Here is a 20,596-nt window from a genome sequence, read left to right as displayed (position 1 = left end):
AAAAAATTTCAAAAAATTATGAAACCTGCAAACTCCAATTAAGAACTCAAGTCTCAATTCAGTCTCAACATGACAAAAGAGCACAAAAATGCATAATTATTCCATTCTAGTGGCTTGTCATCATGATATAGACATCATATCTGTAATTTTTTTCAAATGAAAGTTATACAAAATACAGAGACTAAATGATAGAAGGAAGACCATTCCTAATTGTTTCAGGGTGTCCCTATCATTGCCGTATTTGAAACTGCTGCTGAAACTTTTGACCTTACTGGTCCTTGGACTTTGAAGACCTACTTCTCTTCTTATTGTCGGTTCCAGGCATACGGAATAGGACTCCTCCTAGGAATGGCACTATACGAGAAGAAAGCGATTAGCCACAAGCTTGAATCGATCCCATTCCGGATCAGATCTCTAATCATCACTGGCACGTGGGTATCTGGATTCATATCCGGCGCTATCTCCGTGTATGGTTGCTACTTTTGGGCCAACGGGGCTCACATGGGAGTTTGGGAGGTGGCGTTCTACAATGCGACTATGCGTCTTCTGTGGTCATATTTCATCTGTGTAATTGTTCTCAACTGCTCCTTGGGCTACGGCGGAGTCATCAACGATATTCTGGGAGCTAAGTTCTGGTCTCCTTTCGCCAAAGTTAACTACACTACTTACATCATACACTTCGTGCTTCTGGAACTGTTTGTGCAGACTCTGGAACAGCCGATCCGGTTCACTACCATCAACTACACTCTCTATGCTAGTGGCATGCTCATGTGTATCAACTGTCTAGCTTTAGTTTGCAGCTGTATTATTGAAGCCCCCTTTATCCAGCTGGAAAAAGTGCTATTAGGGGGCAAATGAGGGTAAAATGTTAAGACGAAATTAAACCAGGAAAATTTTTAACCGAGTATCTTAAACCAGCATATCAATATAAAAAATATCATAAATAAGTTGGGTTTATTCCAAAGTTCTGAAATTTACTTTCATTTGAATATAATTTAATTCAATCATATGGTTTTTTTTATAACGTTTACTTCCCACTGTTGGTGAAATAAGACAGTGTAACAAGAGCATGCACTTTCGTTTGGTATACAAATTGCCTCAACCCAAAACTGTCAGCCCTCAGCAAAAAATCACAGAACAGAATCTGGGTATCAAACTTTATAGCTCAATTTCGTTTAAAAACACCGTGGCAAAGAGGTGGGCTATGTTTTTTTTTCATATGAGAAAGCAAAATATTTTTCTGTAAAGAGCGAAGACACACTGGCAAGTTGATTTTGAAGTAAACATACTTTAAGGTCAGCAAATTCTAATCTTTTAGGCACAGGCGAAGATCCAAAATGGCCATATTTGGTATCTTCATCTACGCCGCAGGCAGTATTTTGGGAAAAAAACATCGATTCTGGGCATTTTGGGTAGGTTTTAATTTAAAATAATTGGCGTTTTTCAGTGCGCGCTCTCACTAAAAATTAGCTCCAAGAAGCTTGAAAAATTCTAGCGCCAGGAGCGCCCTTTGAAAAGTTGTAGGGTTGGCTAATTAAAGTCTAACGTCGAAAATAGCATAAATTAGTGAGCCCATAAAAAATTTTGACAACTGAAATTGAGGACGGGGGTCCTTAACCCTGGGTGAGCTAATGTATTTGAACGTCTTGATCTTTCCGCGGATGCCATGAAATACTCTAGTTTTTAAAATTGACTGTTACTTTTAAAGTTGCACTGCCAGATCCAACTTCATCAAAATATTAAATAACCTATGCAAATTTACTGTTATCATAGGTTGCTGGACTGACTTTTACATTGAAGTTGATGACTAGAACTTTTCTGCAATAGTTTATTGAGTAGATCTGATATAATTGGAAAAAGTCTGTTTCACAGAAAAAACATCAAGATTACGAGGTCAAACATTTTTCAATAAGCTTTCTAATATCAATAAAAGAATCATAGAAATGATATTAGTATTTACTGTGAAACCGGAAATGATTTCGACACATTCGTCACCCCAAAAGGATCTCCATTGCAACCATTTTGCTACATCCGTTTTCGGCCGGCCAAAACATATGAGATGATCAACAAAAGATCCATTTTTGGCCGACAGACTCATCAATCCTTTTCCAAAGAATGCTCAAAATGGCGCTTTTTGCTTGTTCGTTCATAATAAGTTGAGCGAAGAATCGGCAAAGTAAAGTATTTAAGGATCAAGAAGAATCTCGGGATCAGACAAAAAAATACCGGCTTTGATGATCAAGCTCTAGATTGGTACTCAGATTGCTGTTGAAAGATAACTGCCTGAAAGGTTTCCTAGATAATGCTAACAAGTCTAGTTCTGCTTCATCACTGCTTCAGTCACTATTCATGTCAAAGGTCCCTGATGCCGGGTCAGTCTCAACTCCCAATCTTGTCTTCAAAATTTTTCTTCTTCTAATATATTCTAGATGTTTTGTTAATCTTTTTCGTCATTTTGTGCATCCGTACTCGAAAAATCCGAGGTTAAATTCTCTTTGTGCGATGTATTGTAGCGTAACACTGACTTGCCGGACTCATTTTCGGGACCAATCTCTATCACTTCTTCCTTGAACTTTACTTTTCTTTCCCTTTGCCTGAGCGGGGTTTCATTCAACCTCTCCGCCGGAGATTTTTATCAAGGGATTGTATTAAATCATGGCACTCTGTTTCAATCTCGCCCAGTACCTCTTTCTCTTTTTCTTTGGTTTTGTCAAACTTTTGTCCTCGATTTGCCTGTTTAGGTTGGGTTTATAGTTTTTCCTGCCATGCCTGTCAATTTTTTGTCTGCTTGTGAGTTGACTATTCGCGCCGTGTCATCTTTTTTCTTCGGTTTTTGATCCGTTAACCAGTGCTCATTTCTCGTCAGTGCTCGAACAGTTGGTAGTTCGGATTGGTCAATTATTAGGTGGCCTGGCATATCTAGCCATCACGTTAGTGGTAGACTGTCGAATGTCTTCTGTTCGATTAAGAAGAATGTTGCTTTTATCTCTGCCTCCATTTTTCCTGACTTTCAGAAAACTCCGTTTTCTCGCTTGGACTATCCGTTTTTTTTATTGTCTCCTGTGCAGTTTTCTAAAACCATGTTGTATCCATCCAGACGTACGATTCATTTGACAATGTTGCTCTGAGCCATTAAAAGTGTCTTTAGCCATGAAAATGCGATGTTGTCAACCCGAAGTTTGAACGGCGCACTCCCAAGGTGTGCTCTGTACTTCTCTACAACCGTTAGGACGGCAAACATCTCCACTCTTGATGTTCGTTTTCCATCTCGGTGTCATTCAGTACTTTGCAGCCATAGGCTATCGGTCTTAATACCATTTTCCCATTCCAGTCCTGCTCTTGATGCATTATGCTTGATACCGCAACACCGAGGAATCTGTGTATAGGACATACAGGCCAGTTTCTGTCGACCAGTTTCTGAGCTTCGCGTTGGTCAGTTGAGATTTTCTGAAACGATTCGTCAGCTACATCGTTTAAGGTGAAGTTCTTGCCCCTGTATCTCAGGAGCTGCTGCATTGAATGTACTCTATCAGCATATTCTTTGATAAACTCCTTGTACTAGTTCGCGAATCCTAAAAATCTCATAAGGTGGTGTTCTGTCTTGGTCAAGACCGCCCCAATGCATCTGTATCTGGCCTCATTCTATCTTTATTGACACTCATCTCTAGGTATTCATCGCGTCCTTCAAGATCTCACAATTTTACGGTTGATCGTCAAGAGATGGTTTGGCAATCAACAAGTAGCACATGATCAAGTCGAATTTTTTCATTGTTCACCCTGTCATACCGCAGGGTATGATCGCTATCGATATTGAGTCCGAAGGGATTGGTAAACTGCGAATAATTCTTAACTGAGAGTTCACATAAAACAACTTGTTCGTAATGTCTTTATTTATGTTCTAACAACATATCTTGATGTTGCGCTTTCACAACATCAAGCAAGGTCATCTGATCAGATCAACGCAGTGAGCTAACAAAAATATAATTTAGAAACTAACTTTGCAAATCCGGCCGGATAACATTACCCCTCCTAAGAACAATAATAAAAACAAAAGTTAAGTTCTAATGTCCCATAAGGACAGTGTTGAGTTTTAAGATGAGTTTTAAGTTGAGTATTAATAGTTGATCTCCCGAATAGTTGATCCCCACTACTTTTTAATAGTCTTGGTTGTTTACCGTTTGTTTGTACCCACGCTGCGTGTGGCGTGTATGTTGATTTTAAAGTTCCCCAGAGCCCCGGTTTACGAATCAAAACCGAAGAAAAAAGATGACACGTCGCGAATAGTCAAATCACAAGCAGACAAAAAATTGACAGGCATGGCAGGAAAAACTATAAACTCAACCTAAACAGGCAAATCGAGGACAAAAGTTTTACAAAACCAAAGAAAGAGAGAAAGAGGTACTGGGCGAGATTGAAACAGAGTGCCATGATTTAATACCAGATGACTTCTTTTTTTCTTCCTTTCCTGCTTGTTGTGTTTGGCCATTATTGTCCTGCTCTTCTTTTTAATGCTTTTCTTGGTATTCCTTGAGGTCGTCTCTTTCATCGTCGGGATCTGTGTTTGCGGGTTTTTTGTTTTGTATATTCCTTACGACGAGAACCTTTCTGCGGGGGATACCAAGTCGATAATCTCCGTTGTCTGGTTGTCTTCTTTCTTTGATTTTGGTTTTATGGCCTCCAGAAAATATACACAATCTTGGTATTTTGGCAATTTCTTGTGAAATCCCATAGCAGAGATAAGGTTTTCTAGGTTTGGTTTACGCTCGGGTGTTGATACTGTTGCTTTGTGATTGTGGCATCTTTTTGGTGTCTAGTCCATTGGTTATTCTGTTGAGAATTTCTTTCTCGGTGTATGGACTATGTTTCCAATGGCATTTATCGGTCCGGGTTCCCCAGTGCCCCGGATAGAGTTGAATGTCTGACTCCTCCCGAAATTTCTCGTAGGTGGTAGTTGATTGGCGGCTTCCGGTGTGTTCTTTTTACTTACCCGCTTTGGTGATGATGCTACGTTTTCTGAAGTTGATGACCCCGAGTCACTTGACTAGACTGAAGTGGCGCTTTCCGACTGTTGTCTCCTTTGTGTGTCCAATGTTGTTGATTCTGCATGGAACTTCATTCCCTTTGCTGGCGTTCGTTGTGCACGTTTTCCCCAATTTTTTGTGGTTTTTCTATTGTTTGGGCTGTTTTGTAGATCTTTCCGAGTTAGTTTCACTGGGAGTCCCGTTGTATCTTCCCGGAACATGGGGTTTTGTGGCGCATTTGGGTTCTCGATATCTAAAAAACGCAAACAGGGTCCTGTTCTCAGAGCGGATTTATATGATACATAGTCACTTAGCGCGACGGTCGGCATGGACCGTAAATTAATGGATTGGGTACAAACGCAAACCCACTATTTCTTAATAGTCTTGGTTGTTTCCCCTTTGTTTGTACCCACGCTGTGTGTGGCGTGTATGTTAGTTTTTTCCCATCAATAAGTTTGTGCTTTTGCTGAAACGTATTTGGTGCTTTCACCTTCGTTGCCAGTCTAACTGTCTTCCGTGTTACTTGTTCTATTCTTTTTTTTATGTTCGGTTCAATTTGTTACTGAGTCCTTTTTAATCTTGATTTTAATTATTTATTTCGAGAGCTAATACTAGCCTAGTTTTCGAACCTGTGTTTGGTTGCCGAGAGTTTTCTATGGCTGGCGTTTGTTGGACGATTGTAGACTCTGGTATTCGTCTGTTAATTGTGACCTCGTCTCCGCACCACTTCTGAAGGTCGTGCATTTTTTCTGCTGGCATTGGAGGATGTAGTTGGTTTTAACGATCTAAGCAAGCGTGTTTAGCGTTTTCTCAATTTAAAATGTTCAGCGAACTATTTGTTGCTATATGTGAGAGTGGAGTATTAGTTTTTCTACCCATATGTGCCTCAAATGGTGTTATTTTTAATACTCTTTACATTTTTTATACGTGTTTAAGAGAATGTAACTGAACATTCAACGATAACCCTGTTCCGATGTGCTTCTGGCTTTCGCTGAACCCTGTGGTGTCCTTTTCCCGCCAGGATGGTCGAATTGTCTTGTTGACCGGTCAATGTTCCCATTAATTCACAATTGTTGTCAGGCTATCTGGAAAATACTTCCAACGCCTTAAAATTGACTATCCCAAACTCTTCAAATAATTTGATCAAAACAATCGGATGAATGGGAATTCAAATTTTTTTTTATCAGATTATAATATCCAATCCACCGAATTTGTTATTCAACAACACTGACTTTACTTATTGGATTTTTTTTTGTTTTTTTTTCTTGTTTTATTTTGAAGATGAGTTGTCTTTTTGTTTGCCTTTTCCTGATTTTTTGGTCTTTTTGAATCTTAGTAGCTCGGTCAGGTCGGTTTCTAATAATAAAGTTCGTAATAGTGGGTTTTTTCAATAAATGGAAGGGCTTAAGAGATCTTCGGAGTTTGAGTTTTCAGGTCTGTTTCGTTATATACCCAATAATGGCCGAGTTAGTATGTTGTAGTAGTCGTAACAAGATTTAAAGTAGTTGCAGTAAATTTCTGATAATTGTTTCTTGACGCATTTTCAAAAATGCTTACTTGACTGCCAATTTGTAAATATAGAAGAATAATTCGGTGCCCGAATTTTTGAACGATTCTTATTGTTCAATTGTTGCTTTTGTTTGTTTGATTTTTGCTTGTTTTGACACAGGTTTTGACATAAGCTATGGCTCCGAAACTAAATTTTTTTGCTAAGTTATAATTGAAAAACTGAACCTAAGAAGGAAAAAACAAAATACAAAAGAAAAAAAAACAAAAAAACAAAATTTAGGCGGGATAATAGATGTGATGTAACATTTTGGGGCAATTTTATGTTTTTTAATCATTCTGTAAAAATTAGTTAGTTGTTAAACTGAAAGATGCACCAAAAATGTGCAAAAACTTTTGTTTAATTTACAGTTTTAAGGTAATTGGAACTGTTATTACCGATTAGGTAATTTATAATTCGTTCAGAATTGTACGGTTTTGATTGGTCGAAACTTTTTAATTGTAACAGTTAGGCATGTTTGTCGTTTTTTCTTGATTTCTGATCAATTTATGTAAGTTGTTCAAAAATTTAACTCAAGATGATGCTCAAAATTTGCGAAAACGTTTAATGTTAAAATACATCGCTGGATAAAATATATTGAATTGAGGCACAACGACAAACGTATAATCCAATACCTGAAATACATGTATAGATGAGATTAAGTTGAGATTAGATACGGGTCTAGGACAACAAGCCGACGGGACTTCCAGCCGAAGGGACTTGAGGCCGAAATTTAAACTTTACAAGCACCTCAAATTAGAATTTTTTCATCTGTAAAACGTTGCTTTTCAAAATCGTCAGTCCATAATAAGCGTTATTTATGGCAATGAATCACTTAGGATTGGCATCCGTTAATAATTTCAGACGGTTTTTGAAATGCATAAATTATACACAAGAAAATTGCCCTCAACCGTGTTTTAAATTTCAACTTTCCTAAACATCATTTGGAGGCCTAAATCTTATGAAAACCTCAATAACTACTGAAGAAAGGTCATGAAATTGAGTAACTCTTCAAAAACATTTTCAAATTAATCATATTTCACGACTTTCTAAGGAAATATTCGGCCCGAAGTCCCTAATTTTACGATTCGACTTGAAGTCCCGTCCGCTTGATGTCCGGCACCCATTAGATACATATAAGCACCAGACAGATACGTTACTTATAAGTAAACAATAGAAAACTACAAATCAACAAACTGTACACTTTTCGTTTTCAGTTTTATCAATCCCGTAAATGATTGACAGATAACTTTGAGGCTTCGAGTTTAATTGATTGACAGCTCGTGTTCAATTGTCTTTAGGCTTTGAAGTGAACCCTTTTTGATGACGCCAATTTATTGTGCTGGTACAGCCAACCTTTTAGTTAAACAGTCTGCTAATTCCAAATGTATTGGTACCCATTTTACAAACAGTTCTTTTCCTTGCATGATTTCTTTGATAGATGCAATTTCGATTCTCCAACACTCATTTAGACGATTTCAGGGAATCATGGAGCTGTTTGCTGTCCACAAACGCAATCATACCGAGCATGGTACCGATCAGAGATTCAAAAACGCTATTCAAAGAATAATCATTATCAATGGCATCCTGTAGCGGCGTTTCCGCGGCAATTGTACATATGGTTATAAGTTTTACACGTTTCGAGCTCCAACTGAGGACATGAAAAAATGTTTTTTTTCAACGTTAAGAAAGCCAATATCCGGAGCGCTCATATATATTGTGAGCCACCATCTGGAACGTTCTGGAACGCTGCGTCTGAAAATATTGCCAACTTCATTTTGTGAAAATCAATATTATCACCCGTGAAGAGTCGCCTTAACTTAATTTTCTGGTCTTTCTCGTACTGTTTGCGACGAACAGCCTTGTTTGCTAGTTTCGTGGTCATTCCATCAGTGTTAAGGAGCCTTTTGGCACAAAAAGTGATATCAGGTCTGGTTTGACTACTGAGCCATGGTTTCCCAACAAGGCTCCGAAACGTTTCAATTTCTGTACCAGACAAGGTAAAGGCCCCAAAGCTCTCAATTTGACAGATGTTATCAATAGATTTCCCTGGTCCAATCAAAATTGACCATCAGACCATCAGAAAGCCTTTCAAAGGACAATCCAGTAAAGATTAATGGCGAACAAGCTTCTGAACCTATAGTAAACGTTGAACGAAGATGAACCGTGAATCTTTCTATGAACGAACTTGTTCCAGTGATCAGAAAATCGGCAACTTGGGGTAAAATAAGATCTTCTATGTCGGACGAGTACTTGGATATCAACAAGGAGGTTTCTGATTTACACTGGAACACTTCGAAATCATTGAACACTGCTTGCTTTACTTTGTTGTACCAAAACTTAGAAGCACCTTTGGATCCATATTCAGTGTTCTAAGCTTCCAGACAATATTAGGCTCTCGTAACTCTCGTAAAAATAGCAATTCAAGGGAATAGCTCAGTGAAAACGCGGTTTTCACGTCCAAGCTCATAATCCAGCTAAAAACACAGGCAACCGATAAGAAGATCTTGATAACTTCTCATGTGATAACTGGCGACTCTTTCTCATGTTCTGACATACTTTTGTCCATGAATCCTCTAGCCACGAGTCTTGCCTTCGGAACAACAGTCCGTCAGTCAAATTTTTCATTGTTAAAACCCAGAGAGCATCAATGAATACTTGTCTTGTGTCTGCAACAAGCTCGAAAACAGCATGTTCCTTCCAGGAAGTCAATTCTTTCAGTTTTGCCGGCAAAAACCGACGTCAATTGGTTCGGATGTAATGAAACACTCGCTTTCTTCGTCGAAATTCTCGAAATTCTCTACTGAATTGAAATTGACCCAGCCAGTTTTACCTTTGACGTCCTGTGGCTGCCGTCCCAAGTTCCCAAACATGATTTGAGTCTCTGATGGCCACGTTTCTTTGATTTTCCCATCTGGCAAGCCTTTAATGAACAAATCGAGTCACACGGCGCCACAAACACATTGTACAACCAGTATCGATAATTCCATAGTTGACCGTCTCATTGAGAAGCCTGAATTTCGTAGCAAGCGCAAATTTGATATGTTGGTCTGCTCTGATCTTGCACACAAGGCAAAAGTGACCAAAGGTTCTTCGTCTAACTCAGTTGTTTCTCCAGTTTCGATTGCTTTTTCAACATTTGTTGGATGTCTGCTGTTTAAACCAAATTGTGAGTAGTTCGAATCCGAACACTCATTCTTTAAGTGATAAATAACCACAGTTAACACATCTGTTAATCTTTCCTTGTTGTTTTTGGGATTTGTCTTCTTAACTCCGCGGTCATTCTGTCGCGTATCGTCTTTCTTAGGTCTAAAATCATTTTTACGTCAATCAGAGTTCTTGTAGTTGTTCTTAGTTGCGAAAAACATTTCTGGTTTAACAGATTCAATGTTGTCTTTGCCAATTTTTCGAATTCCTTTAAACATTCATCTATAGACCTCTTCACTTCACTGTATCTTAAGCTTGTTACAGCTGGTAGCAACATTTGCTTCTGGGATTTTTGCAAATCAGCAGATTCGAGAAACTTACAGCCCTTGCAACTCTTCTGGATCTCTAGGATATAAGTTTTCAGTTTGGTATAGCGCTTTTCAAATTCAAAGAGCAACTCGGACCTTGATAGGTCTCATCGACGGAAAACCTCGAAATTGAGATAAGCTTCATATGCGCTGTCTTTTGTCTTTTTTTGAAAATTTCAGCAAATTTTTCATTCCATCTGCTGTATCCAATTGTTCAACTGGCAATGCAGTTGCAACTTCTCCATATTTGCCGGAGAACGATAGAATAACAGCAAGGGCCTGTTTTTCTTTCACCAACTCCGCCAAATGTCAATTTCCGTCCGCCAGCTATCATAACTAATAACATCGCTCAAAGGAGGTGGGTTCTTGTATAAGGCCATTGCCAACTACCTCCTGCCACCATTTGTTAAAATACATCGTTGGAATAAATATTTTGAATGAGGCACAAGGACAAAGGTACAATCCAATGTCTGCAATACATGTATATATGAGATTAATTAATTAGATACATGTAAGCACCAGAAAAGTATGTACCTGAGTTACTAAGTACTAAGACTTAAACCATCAATTAAAATGGGCCCTTACGTCATGCGACGGTACGTGCACAGGTTGGATAGGGCCGTACAATAGCTATATAAAAACATCGCACACATTTTATGAATAAATCAAGTCAATTTTAATGCATGCAGAGTATTGCCAGTTAAAATCTACCCTTCTCGATTATAACACAGATAGAATAGTCTGTATTGGATGTATTTTTAAATTTTTTGCAACCCCTGAGGCAGAGGATTGCACTCCTCAGAAGTTCAAAACTTATTTTTGTTCTTATAAAAATTATTGTTTCCGAGTATGATTCGTTCCGGTTTTTGCTTATTTTCTCTGCTAGTTTCGGGACAGTTTTTGTAGAGCCTGGTGCTGCTCCTCCGGTATACGCAAAAATTAGTGGAACAAAGCTGCTATATTCCACATCCAAAATTCTCTGCTGGTATTTTAGTGTTCTGACACTCTCATGATATTTGTAGGCGTCAGATATAGCTTTAGGGCAGGATTTAGCATGGGGGTTGAAAACTTTTACGTCGAAAAAGGTTCGGCTGAATCGGCCTCCCCAGTTTCAATTTGCCTTGATGTCAAGTCGAGCGACATCTTCAGCAGTGTTTGTTTTGTTGTGAAAGCTTTCGCTTTCCAACGATTGAAGTTTTGACCCTATTTCAACATCATGGCATAGTTCGTCTAGGAGTGTCGCAAAGATATCGCGATTTTGATTATGACTTAGATGAGTGTATCCACCTTCGAGACAGTGTTGAGAGTGGGTCAGTGTGAACGGTTGTCCACAGGGGCATGTATGTGCAGGGTTTGGTGGTTCCCATCCATACCTCAGATGTAAATCATCTTAAAACTCTAAATTGTTGGAGGAAAATATATATTTTTTAAGAGTAGCACACTCAGCCATATCGATGCTCCTTTCTGTGATCCGAGCTTTACTGTCAGATTTTTTTCTCTTTAGCAGTTTTTCATAATTTTAGTCTTTTTGGAGAGTGTGATGTTCTGTCTTTCAGTTTTGATGTTTCTATTTATCAGAGTTTGTTCCGTTTGTATAGCAGAAGTATGATTTTTGAGCGATGTCTTAGCTATTTTGGAAAGCTTTTCAGTTAGGTTAGTTGTTGTTTCAATTTCGCTTCCCACAAGTTTAACCCATGCTGATGGTCTTCCTATAACCGATCCAAGGATTCTGAAACCGTCTACCATTGTAAAATTTGTGCCTTCGAATACCTTTATGGCGCTTTCCCGACGGTTTATCTTTTCTATGAGTTGACACTTGGAAGGCTTCACATTGTATCCGAAAGCCTGTCCGTGGACATCCAGGTTGTCCAGTATTGCGCGGAAACTCTTAATATCACATGCAGCGCTTCCGTCATCTGAGTAGGTTTTTTATGTGACATTTGGTTTTTTGCAGGAGCTCGATCAGTGCGATTACCCAATTCCGTACATAGCCATTGCGAAGAAATCACCATGCAATGTGCCTTCGGTAGATGTCAAAACCGTCTTATCAACATATAAATTTGAGGGATGATTGGTTGAGTTGGCCAGGGCATGATGTAGAGCCGGACAAAAAACTTCTACATTTTCTAGAGCAAATTCTCTATTGGGCAATTTGAAGGTATTTTCTGCATCAATAAGTAGTATGACGTCCGTTTCCGCTTTCTTAAACTCGTTCCTCAAGTTGTGGATAGCCGTGGAGATTTTTAAGGTCTGGTTTTATACATTGGGTGATTGTTTTGCCAATTTTTTGTCCTAGAACCTCATTCATACCGATGGGTCTAACCCCTGGATTTTTTCCATAGGTATCAGACGACACGAGCTGTACGCCGTTAGGTTTTCCTGTGGATATCTTTACTTGCTATTGTATAGGATAGCATTGCAATTGTTTTGCAAAGCTCAATGTATGTCTGGTTGAAATGAATTAATATCTTTTTCCATTCGCACGAATCAAGACCTGAGGGCCGTGGCTTCCGTGCGTTTTTAGGGTGGATTTTTGATCTGTCTTGGCGTTTATCTGTTCAATATAGCGGGGTGGTATTGCATGGCTTCTTCATTTACTTCAGTTATTGTGCCATTCCCCTGGATTGGCACAGCGGAACCTTCCGTCGCAGCACAAAAACAAAATTAGAGGCCTTAGTCGTCATATATTGATGTGAAGGAGGCTAAAATATTCTAAAAGAAAACTCTTAGAAAAGTTCGAAATGCGACGTTACATTCCTGAGAAATACAGAAACGGCCATGTTTAGCCGGAAAATAGATGAAAAACACAACAACAACCAATTTAGCGAGAAATAGACGGTCGAGAAAATATACAGAAAAAAGCGAAGCCTCTTATCGTGACGATCACGCACGATAAGACACTTAACTGAAATAATTAGCCAAAAAGGAGGCCTCAGTGGGGCAGACGGAAGGAGCCGAACCCTCCCGTGCCACGAAGTTAGTTTGATAACGATAATATCACTGGAAAAGCGCGGAAGCGGAGGCTCGGCCCCCAGCGACTGGCATATGGAGGAAGACTATAGTAAATTAAATTTTAGCTAGTCTGATCTCCTAAACATTTAAATTAACACCAGTATTACTTATTATTTTAGAGTATGAGTTGCTAGGAAGAGGAAAGGGTCAAGCCAACTCCAATGGATTTAGTATACAACTGTCACCAAAAACACAGTAAAGTAGGATATTCGAGCCGTCTTTTTAATAGCAATCACCTAGTCTGGGGATCCGAGACCCAGCTACGTGGTTGTCTTTGCATGTAACGAAAGCTGATCAGAAGTCGTTTGACTGATGGCCTAGAAATGGGAACTTTTTACTTAGCCCTAAACAGACCAGAAAGTCAACTGGCTAGAACGAGACGGTGAAAAACGAGTAGAATTTAGGTAACTGACGCCGGCCAGTCGTCTATAGGTTTTTTTATGCTCCGTCAATGTGTAGTATTTGGGCGAATGTTACCTAGACGTTTTTATGGCGCTCCTGGTTGGGCCTGTCAAAGGCATAAGAACATCCTGATCAGCAAACGTTTCAGCGACGAATTCTACGCTCCGGGCGTATGCCCGAGTTAGAGGCCTTAATGTCCTTCTTTATTGTACTAGGCGGAAGATACCGACCGTCCGCCTGGTACTATTTACCTTTTCAACCTAATTAAGACCAAAAATTCAGGGGCCGGAGGGTTAGGTGGGAAGTCATGAGCCCGCTTATCCAAAGGTTCCGGGAGCAAAAACAATTAAAGAGAAAGCGTAAACAGAACAAAAATAAAGTATAATTAAGAAAAAACCACAAACAAATTTACTTGAAAACAAAAAAGTACAAAAAACAGTATAAAAAAATCAAAAAAGACCAAAAACAGAAAAAAAAATGTAAAATGACAGTTTATGTATTATTTCCGGACGGGATGTGATCTGATCTTCCTATTGTTGTTCTTTCAGATTGATTTATATCATTTCTGATCAAAAGATTGACTGTTTTGGTGGCGGGTAAGGTACCCTCTTTTGAGTGTTATTTGAGTAATTAAGCACGTTAGGAGCTGTACACCGTTAGGTTTTCATGTGGAGATCTTTACTTGCTATTGTATAGGATAGCATTGCAATTGTTTTGCAAAGCTCAATGTATGTCTGGTTGAAATGAATTAATATCTTTTTCCATTCGCACGAATCTATACCTGAGGACCGTGGCTTCCGTGCGTTTTTAGGGTGGATTTTTGATCTGTCTTGGCGTTTATCTGTTCAATATAGAGGGGTGGTATTGCATGGCTTCTTCATTTACTTCAGTTATTGTGCCATTCCCCCGGATTGGCACAGCGGAACCTTCCGTCGCAGCACGAAAACAAAACTAGAGGCCTTAGTTGTCATATATTGATGTGAAAGAGGCTAAAATATTCTAGAAGAAAATTTTTAGAAAAGTTCAAAATTCTATCTTACATTTCTGAGAAATGCAGAAACGGCCATGTTTAGCCGGAAAATAGATGAAAAACACAACAACAACCGATTTAGCCAAAGACAGACGGTCGAGAAAATAGACAGAAAAAAGCAAAGCCTCTTATCGTGACAATCACGCATGATAAGACACTTAACTGAAAAAATTAGCCAGAAAGGAGGCCTCAGTGGGGCAGACGGAAGGAGTCGAACCCTCCCGTGCCACGAAGTTAGAGTGATAACGATGTTATTACTGGAAAAGCGCGAAAGCGGAGGCTCGGCCCCCAGAGACTGGCGTATGGTGGAAGACTATAGTAATTTAACTTTTTAGCTACTCTGATGTCCTAAACATTTGAATTAACACCAATATTATTTGTTATTTTAGAGTATGAGTAGCTAGGAAGAGGAAAGGGTCAATCCATCTCCAATGGATTTTGTATATAACTGTCACTAAAAACATAGTAAAGTAGGATATTCGAGCCGTCTTTTTAATAGCAACCATCTAGTCTGGGGATCCGAGACCCAGCTATGTGGTTGTCTTCGCACGTAACGAAAGCTGATCAAAAGTCGTTTGACTGATGGCCTAAAAATGGTAATTTTTTACTTAGCCCTAAACAGACCAGAAAGTCAACTGGCTAGATCGAAACGGTGAAAAACGAGTAGAATTTAGGTAACTGACGCCGGCCAGTCGTCTATAGGTACTTTTTTTACGCTCCGCCAATGTGTAGTATTTGGGCGAATGTTACACAGACGTTTTTATGGCGCTCCTGGGTGGGCCTGTCAAAGGCATAAGAACATCATGATCAGCAAACGTTACAGCGACGAAACCTCCGCTCCGGGCGTATGCCCGAGTTAGAGGCCTTAATGTCCTTCTCTATTGTACTAGGCGGAAGGTACCGACCCTCCGCCTGGTACTATTTACCTTTTTAACTTAATTAGGAGCAAAAATTCAGGGGCTGGAGGGTTAGGTGGGAAGTCATGAGCCCGCTTATCCAAAGGACCCGGGATCAAAAACAATTAAAGAGAAAGCGTAAAACGGAACAAAAATAGTGTATAACTAAGAAAAAACCAAAAACAAATTTTACTTGAAAACAGAAAAGTACAAAAAACATCATAAAAAAAAAAAAAGACCATAATAGTAAAAATTGAAAAATGATAGTTTATGTATTTTTTCCGGACGGGATGTGATCTGACCTTCCTATTGTTGTTCTTTCAGATTGATTTATATCATTTCTGATCAAAAGATCGAGTGTTTTGGTGGCGGGTAGGTAACCTCCCTTGAGTGTTATTTGAATATTTAAGCACGTTAATGACAAACTTGCCGGTGACCAGAGCGTAGATTGGCAAGCTGACAGACGTGTTCCAGACTCAACAGAAGGCATCATGGAAAACATCCACAACGACTGTTGCGTATCGTTGACACAATTTTAGTATCGCTTGGGTACTATTTCATTAAAACTTAATTGCTGGGGGGCACATTTGGCTCGGTCTGAGTGCAAATTTCCGAGTTAAGTGTCCTAATTCGGATATTTTGGTGCAAAGCAGGGTACAGTAGTTTTGATCAACGACCACTAATAGATTTTTATCTTTACTATATTTTATTTATCTCCTATTCTGTCGAAAAACACCCCAATTTTGTCGAAAAATACTGATTTTCGACCAAACGATTATCCCCAGAAATTTTGGATATCCGAGCTTTTTCGAACCTCAAAAAGATTCTGCGCAGTGAGCTACTACGTATTTTGACCCCTCCTAACTAAGGAAACCGCGCGGAAAAAGACTTAGTAGAAGTTGGCGAAAATAAAAAATTTTCGTTTAAAAATTTTGTAATTTTCCGAATTTCGTCAATATGTTTGGGAATCGAGTTTTTGAGTTTTTAGAGTTAGAGCAAAAAATTTTGTTGCGATAGAAGCGTGCTAGCGAAATGTGCTCGATTGCTAGGACGATTTTTGAGTAGCTTCGTGGATAGAACTTGAGACTTAAAGATTGGAAAAGGACGTAATTGGAGGGTCCAAATTTGATAGTTTTTGGCCAAATTTTTGTTTCCAAACCAATTTTGGTCCGGTTTTTCGCATTATTCCAGTCCATCGCGTACGGGAATATTACGCTCGTTTTAAGTATTTTTAGGCACTTTTAGTAACAATTGCGGAAAAAGTCTCTGAGAACCTACATAGGTGGTGAAAAAAGGCCAACTTGACGAACGCGTTTTTGGTGATTTCTCGAAGACCAGCCGAACGTTCGGAACATTTTTGGTACCATAAGTCGACGTTCTTAACCACTTTTCTGAATTACAGCTTTTTTCAGGTTGATAACTTCAGGAGAGAAACTTTTTTTAGAATTTTTTAGTTCGGAGGGTCCAAATTTTAGGGAACCCTCCGAGCGGCGGAAATTTTTATGAAATCACCTTTTTTATCCTACTGGGAAGGTTGACCGAGTCGGCCAATCCAGTTTTACGTAAGTGAGAATACAATCGGAGGCTTTAGAGCGGTGAAATTGTCTGTTTTCGTGACTTTTGAGGAACCCTCCGAAGCAACCCTCCGGAGCTAGCTAAGCCCTCCTCAGGATAAATTTTTCACGCAACCCTGCGAAACAGTTAAAATAATCCCCAGAGTAAATTTAGCTTGTTTTGATTTTTTTTGGGAGTAGCTGCAGACCCCATTAGGCAAAACTTGATAAATTTAGAACTTTGATGGTACCCTCCGAAGCAACCCTCCGAAGTGACTTAAGTCTCTTATTGACCCTCCTTAGTGAATTTAGGGGGACCCTCCGAAGCAACTTAAGTGTTTAAGTTACCCTCCGAGGTAACCCTCCGGAGCAAGCTAAGTGTCTTAACAACCCTCCGAAGTAACCATCTGAGGTGACTTAAGCCCTTTAACAACCCTCCTTAGTGAAAACTTGGAGGCACCCTCCGGTGCAGTTTGAACATCTTAAATATCCATTTAAGGTCGGAATAGAAGGTCAACTACTAACGGGGTGTACATATTGGGAACTTAGGAGCCCAGTTGACCCGGAAATTTGCGATCAACTTTGGATTCTAGATCGTGTTCATCAGAAGTACCCGAACAAATTTTTTTTATCGTTATTTTGCTTGTGTGGTTGCCTTGAGCTACTTAATAGGAAAGCTGGGGCAATCCGGGAACATATAAAAGATAACCTCAATGAGTGTATTAGGTAAGAAACACTCACTTGAGAAGAAAAGTTGTTCCCTGCTCTCGTACACTTGGAGCTGTCCGGGTGTGGGAGAGCTTTTTTATTGACTTTAGAAGTTTTCGATCAGAGGTTGCCTTGAGCTACGTAGCAGGAGAGCTCGGGCAATCGCTGGACACCAAACAGAAGAACTCGGTGAGTGTGATAGACAAGACACACTCACTTGAGAAGACAGTGTCCTGGGCTTCGTTCTTTTGGAGTGTTCCAATCGAGGGAAGTCTTTTTCTTTAAGACTAAGTTTTAATTATCTGCTACTGAAACCATCACTGCTCTTTTATGAAATATTATTTGATTTTAAACGAAGCAGTGGTTTGATACGTCTGCGGCGGTAAAGTGATCCTGAACAAAAGATCACTGTCACCTATAAGTACTTTTATCTTGTGATACTCTACTTTTAAATTTTGTGATACTGTTATACTTAGTGATAGCTGGAATTAGTAATAACTAAACATTGTGTGTAGCAGTAGCTGAGTCACGAATAGTATCTCTAAAAGATAGAAGGGACATTTTTGATTTTCAAAGAGTTGAGTGAGGAGGCTTAAGCAAATTTTTTCGAATTTATTTTTGGCATTGCCGCCAAAAGAAATTTTTTTTATCACGAGACATGCATTGTAGAGACTCACTAGGAGAAACAACTAAGATTCCCAGGCTGGGCACGGGAAGCACGCGGAGGTTTAAATCACGATTAGTAGTATCACGGACTTTTTTGCATGTGAAGCAGCAAGCCAAGGTCATAGTGATCTTTCAGTGAGCGGAATGAAACGGAGAAGTGAGAAGAATCGAGATGGTGATGAGGAGCGAGACGCCGAGGCCAGAGCGGCTTACGTGACCCCACATGATCCCATCGAGGAAGGGGAGCAGACACTAATACGACCCGACCACCACCATCGCGAGGAGCCGGAGGAGCCTGGCGAGGAACTTAAGCCGGAAGAAACCGAGGAAACTCAAGGGACCTCGGAGCGTTCCGAGGTCGGAATTGGAGAGGAACTATTGTTAAAGGGAACCTCAAAGTCCGACACCAAGATCAATAGTCGGAGAAAGGAGCAATCCTCTCTAGTCAAGCAGGGCAAGAATGCGATGATGTCAAGCATAAGTCCGAGGGAAGGGCAACCAAGTTCAACTCGGACATGGACCTTACACTTAGCCCGAGACAGGAGAAGAGCAAGAAAGCATTGTCTGACTCGCCAACTAGACCAATGTCAGACGGGATAACGATGGGAGCATCGTCGACATACGACAAGCTGATGATGTCGATTGGCACAAAGAAAGGTGGCGCATCGTCGAGTACCAGGCTGCAACCTCAGATGACCTCATCGTCTCTGAGCCTTACTCCCGTGCTGGGGACGGCTGGCGACGTAAGCGACATGTTAACCGGTGTAATGACAGGCCTTGAAGAGCTGCGACGGGCTATGACTAAGAGAATCGATCGAGTCGAAGAGAGGGCACAGCAAGTTCAAGAGAAGTTACAAGATGAGCTAACCGATGTGAAGTCACAAGCGAGAAGCGATCAGGCCCAATTGATTCGAAACACCGATCAATGCCTAGCGGAGAGCTTGGCTCTAGCAGCCAGGGAGTCAGATGGAAGATACACTACGATGACGAGAGAGATTGAGCAATTATTGAATGATCACGACAACAGTTACGCTCATACGATGACTAGCCTGGGGAAGAGGTTGGATGCCAAAGCTGACCTTATGATGCGGAAGCTTGATGAGATCTTGAGCAGTGGCAACCGGGAGGATCGTCACGCTCCAACGGATGAGTCACGCCGAACGACTGACGGAGGCGGAGCCCGCGGTCATGCAGGGGCCCAGCCGAGTTCCAGAACCGGCTTTCAGTCCAACCATAGGAAGAGACCCAGGGCAGCCCCGTCGAGGGCGGATACGACGAATCCGGTCCCGCCAGAAGCGGAAGCGACGTCGGGGGCACAGTCACCGACAATGCCCCAAGTTAGATCGGTGCCTGATCTGACTACCATCTCGCAGGACACCACGATGTACGCCTCAATGTTTGAGCCCCTGAACAGATCTCTTGAAACGTTTATCACCAAACTCTCGAAGTCAACCGAGAGAGGAGAGAACTCAAGAAGAACACTCAAAAAGCCGAAGTCAAACAAGGATGAATCAGATGGCTGCATTGATACCTGGATAGAGGCGATGAAGTTACTTTTTGAGGAAGAGAATCTCTCCAAGAAACAGGAATGCAGCGCACTGACAAGCAACCTAGAGGCCACGGCCCTAAACTGTGTAATGGCGAAAAGGACAACCAAGAATGTGAAGACATTGCCTGATGAGGCGATAGCCTCGAGCCTGGATGCAGAAGTGCAAATTTTGTGAAAATGTTGAAAGACAGTGAAATATAGTACGATGTCATTTATGAAACGAGTTGAAGTGGAGTAGATAAATATCAATTTTCTAATGCGGTTTGTAAAGTTAATTATCGAGAACTGGAACAGTGCTTGAAGATAACCCGGAGTTATGCGATCAATGGGGACATTGAAGGGGACTGTCCGGGGAATATGTACCATTCCCCCGGATTGGCACAGCGCAGCACGAAAACGACATTAGAGGCCTTAGTCGTCATATATTGATGTGATGGAGGCCAGAAAAATATAGAAGAAAATTTTTAGAAAAATTCGAATTGCGACGTTACTTTTCTGAGAAATGCAGAAACGGCCATGTTTAGCCGGAAAATAGAAGCAAAACACAACAACAACCGAATTGGTAAAAAAACAGACGGTCAAGAAAATAGACCGAAAAAAGCGAAGCCTCTTATCGTGACGATCACGCACGATAAGACACTTAACTGAAATAATTAGCCAGAAAGGAGGCCTCAGTGGGGCAGACGGAAGGAGCCGAA

At 40.4% G+C, this 20,596-nt stretch overlaps 2 protein-coding genes across 3 annotated transcripts in view; one reads left to right on the top strand and one right to left on the bottom strand.

The window, feature by feature from the left end:
- The window catches only part of LOC134842583 (nose resistant to fluoxetine protein 6-like), a 29,626-nt gene extending 28,664 nt beyond the window's left edge, over positions 1 to 962 (top strand). The window contains exon 5 of one of the 2 annotated variants that reach the window (XM_063858992.1): positions 322 to 962. In XM_063858992.1, the coding sequence (XP_063715062.1) occupies positions 322 to 858 (537 nt within the window). In that variant the 3' untranslated portion in view covers positions 859 to 962. Of the gene's footprint in view, positions 1 to 219 lie in introns of both variants that reach the window. The other variant, XM_063858991.1, reaches the window with a different exon arrangement.
- Positions 1 to 20,596, bottom strand: part of LOC134842668 (coiled-coil domain-containing protein 169-like) — a 335,974-nt gene that overhangs the window by 174,284 nt on the left and 141,094 nt on the right. The gene's annotated exons all lie outside the window — the stretch shown is intronic.

The sequence above is a fragment of the Symsagittifera roscoffensis genome, chromosome 3 (genome assembly GCF_963678635.1).
Source record: "Symsagittifera roscoffensis chromosome 3, txSymRosc1.1, whole genome shotgun sequence".
In the NCBI taxonomy this organism is placed as follows: Eukaryota; Metazoa; Xenacoelomorpha; order Acoela; family Convolutidae; genus Symsagittifera; species Symsagittifera roscoffensis.
The sequence above is the reverse complement of the archived record's forward strand: the minus strand, read 5'-3'. Positions and strand labels throughout refer to the sequence as shown.